This window comes from Chrysochloris asiatica, unplaced genomic scaffold (genome assembly GCF_000296735.1).
Source record: "Chrysochloris asiatica unplaced genomic scaffold, ChrAsi1.0 scaffold00380, whole genome shotgun sequence".
Taxonomy (NCBI): Eukaryota; Metazoa; Chordata; class Mammalia; order Afrosoricida; family Chrysochloridae; genus Chrysochloris; species Chrysochloris asiatica.
Genome location: NW_006408898.1, coordinates 891349 through 897491, shown reverse-complemented (window position 1 = coordinate 897491; position 6143 = coordinate 891349). Strand labels below are relative to the sequence as shown.

At 49.3% G+C, this 6143-nt stretch overlaps 1 protein-coding gene across 1 annotated transcript; it reads left to right on the top strand.

Moving 5' to 3' along the window:
* The first annotated feature begins 610 nt into the window (after nt 1–610).
* Nucleotides 611–5705, top strand: CHCHD5 (coiled-coil-helix-coiled-coil-helix domain containing 5). Its single transcript, XM_006876456.1, has 4 exons — nt 611–699; nt 2405–2545; nt 2620–2785; nt 5682–5705. Exons 1-4 carry the CDS (start codon nt 611–613, stop codon nt 5703–5705), a joined length of 420 nt encoding a protein of 139 aa, XP_006876518.1.
* The last annotated feature ends 438 nt before the right edge of the window (nt 5706–6143 follow it).

Below are 6143 nucleotides of genomic sequence, written 5' to 3'. Positions count from 1 at the left end.
GGGACCAGGCTCTGTATAAATCGTTTAAACGCACTATGTCCGTCATTCCCATTTTACAAACCAGCACATCCAGACTAAAAGCAGTTAAGTCACTTGCTCATATAGCTCTTGTCTCATTTAAACACTATAATTAACTGCATTTCATGCTCCCTTTGGCTGAAGCCTGTGAAAACAGGATTGGCTGATGCTCTGCTCTTATACCCATGCCCAGCCTTATAGACAAGGAGACCCACCCTACAGATCTGGTCTCACACTTTAAACAACGGAGGGAGAAGCTGCCAGGGCAAGCAACTCTACTTGCTAGCATTGCAAAGTGTGAGGAGATGGGAAGGAGAGAAAGCTAGTATAAGTTCCAGCAATGCTATATACCAGGCCCTGCGCTAAATTCTCGAATGCACACTATCGTTTTGAATCAAAATGACTATACCAGCAGGAATTAATTGCTGAAGGGCAATAACTTGCCCATGTGTATTCTTGCTTCAGCATCTATGACAAAGAATAGGGGTATCATTTGCGTATCCCAGGCTGAATTGTTGGGAGGCCCTAGACAGAGTGGTACAACTCCTGTGTGGTCCCACCCCCAGCCCCTTGTTTCTGAAGTGGACGGAGAATGCGTGAGCAAAGCAGAAAGTGGCGGGAAGCGTGGTATCAGAGACGGGACTCCTTGTCCCTGAGCCCTAGCAGTCTTCGGATGCGGTGGTCAGCCACGCCCCCCCAGACAACAGGGCCGTAGTGGTTACGAACTGGGCTGGGAACCGCAAGGTCAGCAATTCGAAACTACCAGCTGTTCCGCGGGAGAAAGATGAGGCTTTCTGCTCCCGTAAAGATTTACAGCCTCGGAAACCCTGTACAGGGTCTCTATGAGTCGGACCCGATCCCACTGCACACCACCACCACCCGCCTGCGAAGACCTGAAACATACAAGAACGTAACCAGTCCCACAAGCCGCCGCGCTCGCTTTGGGAGCGGACGCATCGCCTCACTTCCGGCTACTTAATTCCGGTGAGCCCTGGGTACCGCGTGGCAAGCAGGGAAAAGGAAGAGGTACTGCAACATAGACCACTGAGGCTTCGCCATTACAGGTCCGGAAGAAGAGGCAGGGTGCCGCCATGACTAGTTGGACTTGAGAGGAATGGGGCCGTTTATCCTCTCTCTGACCGGATAAAACGACACAGGTGGAACTGGGCGCCGCCATGACAACCTGGTACCGGAAGAGGCGGGTCTTTCCTCCCTGACTGATCTCGCTCCGTCACCTGCCTCGAGATGTGAGTAGAGGGAACTCCCACCCCCATACCTGCGCCGCGTTCATTCACTCCCCGGGAACCTGGACATTGTTCTGGACCCCAGGAAGAACATTGACAACCCTGTCCCCTTGAAGATCCCGCTCGCAGCATTTTGTCTTGTTCTTAAGCTCCACCCCTCTGGCGTCCAGGCCCCGCCCTCTAAAGGTTTAGGCGGTGTCTTTAGCCTGCGCCTGATTCGGGAGATTTCAGGTCCCGCTCTATTACCAGGAACTCAAGCTCCAGTATCCTGCTGTGGCCTAGACACCTCATCTCAAGCTCCCTAGAACAGTAGTTGATTGCCGTAGAGTCGGTTCCGACCCATAGCGACCCTGTGTAGGGTTACCAAGGAGCCGTTGGTGCGTTTGAACCGCGACCTTGGAGGTTTAAAATGGTCTTACTGCCCAGCGCATCATCCTGCAGCGTCACGCCAGGACTCCCTAGATTTGCTTTTACAATCCCGAATTCCTCTCCAAGGATCAAGGGAACATAACTTCTGAATGGTGTCCTAATTATGCCCAGGACTGCAGACTTGTTCCAAGATCCTTGTGATCCTCCTTGGATTCCCTGATCCTTTGCCCAAGACCCTCAAGAGCTCTCCATATCTACTCCAGGGCTCCAGCCTCACTCAGGGTTACCAGATCCTGCTCCTAGGATCTTGAGCTATACTTCGGACCCCACACCTGTTCTCTGGCCGGGAAGTCCTTCCTAGCACTCTATAGCCTACCTCTTAAACTCTCAGTCCTCACTTTAAGGACCTCCAAATCCATTTAGGCATCCCATACCTTCTTTCTAAAACATGAGATCTTATATCTAAGGCTCCAAACCTTCAATTTCTCTTCATGGTTCGCACATGCACTCTAAATTGCCCTGACATCACCTGGTATTTAAGACCCTTCTTCCAGGACCCAAAGACATGCCTTAAAACAACTAGACCTCGTTTTAGGCCCTCAGCTATCTCCCAAGTAGTCTGTGGGCTGCTCCATGACTCCCACGGCTCGTGTCTCGCCATTACACCTCTCTGGCCATATCCCAGGATCCCTAGTTCTATCTGAGACCCAGATCAGGACTCTCTTCTTTCTTCCCCTTCCTTACTATAATCCTCAACCTTCTCCGTCCCACAGGCAGGCGGCCCTGGAGATCACTGCTCGCTACTGTGGCCGGGAACTGGAGCAGTATGGCCAGTGTGTGTCAGCCAAGCCTGAGTCCTGGCAGCGGGACTGCCACCACCTCAAGATGAGCATTGCTCGCTGCACATCCTCACAGTGAGTATGGAGCAGAGTGGAAGCGGGCAGTGGACTGGGGATCTCCCAGGTTCTAAAACTGCTTTCTCCCACAGCCCAATCATCCGCCAGATCCGCCAGGCCTGTGCTGAGCCTTTCCTGGCCTTTGAGGCATGTCTGCAACAGAACGAGGCAGCGGTGGGCAACTGTGCAGAGCACATACGCCGCTTCCTACAGTGTGCCGAGCAGGTGCAGCCTCCACGTTCACATGAAACCTTGGAGGTAAGGGGAGGCTCACCCACCCATCCACTTCCTTCTGTCCTTCCACTCTGCTCCCCAGCTCTTCCCCCTTCATCTCCAACCCCTCCCCTTCCATGTAGACCTTCACAGTACAGCCAAAGAATGGTCGTTTCTTGTCATGCCCTAGTCCCCAGGGTTACCTGCTCCAGCCTTCTCCCTGGTTTCCTGGATTCCCCTCTTGGTTTGCCTTCACACAGTGGCCAGAGCAGGAATTTAAGAATTGAACTCTAGTCATACTGCATTTTTGTTGAAAGTGCTTTAATGGATTCCCACTGACACCTAGAACAAAAGTCTTGGTCCTTCCTGGGTTCTCTATGCCTGCCCTGGCTGCCCTCATCCGTTTCTTCCTTACACACATGCTCCCTGGCTTGCATGCTCTCTCTTCCTTTCTCATTGTTTTTCAGCTGTACTGGCTAGTGGCTGAGATGTAAGGCTGGAGAGGAAGAGCAAGAAAGTCTTGTTCTTCATTGTGTACGGTATATTAACATGTCCAGTGTATCTCTCATCTTAAAATTGGAAGGATAGAGAAGTTAGGAAGAGATTCCTTAAGGGGACTGATAATGAAAAAAAAAGTTGGGAACACTGACTTAGATGTTTATTGCCTCCTGCACTGGACTGTGAGTACCAAAGGCAATGGAGCGCATGTCTTTCTCCAAACAAATCCGTTGCTGTTAATCAATTCCAGCCCTTTCTAAATTCTCTCTCACCTGCTCCTCTCTACAACCCTATTTTCTTTTACCACCAGGCCTTCTTTCTCCCAAACCTCCACGTTCTGGCTTTTCTTTTCATTTCAACCTCAGTAATGACCCCAGAGTGAACTCAGAGGCAATCTGACCACATTCTGCCTCCCACCAGGCTCAAATCCAAACTCCTGCATAGTCCACAGAGCCCTGCAGGACTCTGGCCCCACCTCGCCCAACTTCTACTTAAAGCTCTAGGTTCCAGCCTCAGTGGATGTTCAGTTACTCAAGTGCTTGCCTTTCTTATTGCAAGGCTTTTGTCTGTCTGTCTCCCTCTGCCTGGGCTGCCCTTCCTAATCATCCTTCTTGCTGATCCCTATTCCAGCATAGATGCCACCTTCCTCAGAAAACCTCCTATGATACCCTAAATCCTTTCCCAGGCTTCCAAGGTCCTCCAGTTCCCTCTATCATGCCTTATATCCTACTGCTTTGTAAGTGCTCCCCTGCCCATTCCCTGCTTTGGAGGACTTTTGGGCTAGCAATTGGGAAAACATCCTTCTAACCAGGTCCTGGAGTCCTGGTGTGGCGCTGTGGGTTAATGTGCTGGACTGCAATGTCGGTTTGAACTGCAGGGTTGGCGGTTCAAACTCACCAGTTGCTCCTTTGAAACCCTGTACAGGATTGCTTTGGGTCGGAACCAGCTTGATGGAACCGGCTTGATGGCACTTAACAACAAATCAGGTTTTAAAGTTAATAAATCTTTTTAAAAGACAGGGATAGTGAAAGGCTCAGGCCTCAAGAGCAGATACCAGCTGGAATGATTTTTCATTCTTCTCAGCAAATGTTCAGTAATGACTGCATATATTCCATGCTAGCTTCTCAGTTGTCTGTTGATGAAGTTTGTTGCTTTCAGATTTTGGGGGCAAAGATAAAACATCATGATCAAGTGGGATTCATATCAGGGGTGCAAGTATGGTTCAACATTAGAAAAATTATCAATGTTATCCACCATATAAATAAGAAAAAAGAAAAGAACCACATGATCATATCAATTGATGCAGAAAAGGCATTTGACAAAATCCAACATCCATTCCTAATAAAAACATTCAGCAAAATAGGAATTGAAGGGAAATTCCTCAACATAATAAAGAGCATATATACAAAACCAACAGCCTATATTACTCTCAATGGAGAGAAACTGAAAAGCCTTCCCTCTGCGAACAGGAACCAGACAAGGATGTCCTTTGTCACGTCGCCACTCCTGTTCAGTATTGTGCTGGGAGTCTTAGCAAGAGCTATACGGCAAGATAGGGAAATTAAAGGCATCCAAATTGGCAAAGAAGAAGTAAAACTCTCCCTATTTGCAGATGATATGATCCTGTACGTAGAAAACCCTAAAGACTCAGTAAAAGAGCTACTAGACTTCATTGGAAGATTCAGATTTTAGGAGTATACGACCAAGAAAGATTCTGCCCTCCCATCTCAGAACTCCTTCCCTCCCTGGGTGAGCAACGAACCTTGCTCTGGTCTTTCTGTGACCAACCCTGCCCTTCACAACCCACCCTTCCCCTCAGCCAAATGAGCTTCTTATTACACAGATGAAGTCACATGACATCTGTCCCCTTTAAAATTGTCTCATGGCTCCCCAGTGCTGCTCATCCCTACTGTCCTTGTCCTTCCTGGTGGGAGCAGTGCAGTTACAGCTCGTCCTCCTTAGTGCTAATACTCTAGCTGCCTCCAGTCTTTATCCTACAAAATTGCAAACCAACATTCTCACCTCATCAAGCACGATATAACCAGTCATGTTTTGTAGCTGACAAAACATTACATATGTTCCCACGTCCCCAACACTTCTTGCTGTAGTCCTATTTTTCGTCATCGACTGTCACCATTGGACATTTTTGTTCATTTGTTGTCTACCCTTCTGTCCTTGAGTGTTTGCACCCCAGAGTCAGGAACGTTTGCTTGTGAGTCCACTGCTGAATCCCCAGGGCCTAGAACATTGCAGGCTCTCAGCAGGGACTAAGGAAACAGTGGAATGGTGCTGTCCCTGCCTTCCTAGTGACCTTCACCATGACTGACTTATTCATGGCCATAGTCATTCCCTGACACTTTTGCTCCAGGCTCTGGGCTCTGCAGTGATCCCTGGGCTGGGCACAGAAGAGGGGGCAGCTGATGTTGGTATGTTTTCTCCACAGGCTCAGCCGCTTCCTGCCTCTTGAGGATTCTTTTGGCTGCAGGAAGCCCGGACATGAGTAACTGACCAAACTTGAGGCCCCTGCCCCCACACAGAGTGGCCTGGTGGAGTCCTTGGTACAGCTGGGCCCTGGACCTGGGCCTGGTGTCTCTGGAAATCAGTACTCCCAATAAATACATTGTGTGCCAACTTTGATTCCTGCCTTTAGCACATGAAGGAACCTTCGTAAAGCTTGCTGGGCAAGAACCTTGGTCCTTTGTTTCTCCAGCTTCGCCTGATGTGTGCTGAGGAAGGGCCTATGTGGGCCTGAGATGGTCCTTCTGTTCTCCATGGTTAAGACGCCCCCCTTTACTCTTGTTAACTTTGCAAACAACCATTTCCTGTCTCCTGCTGCGCCCACATGAGCAAAGGCACTTCCTCTCTTCTACTCTAAAATTCACCAAAACCTTTATTAAATGTTATT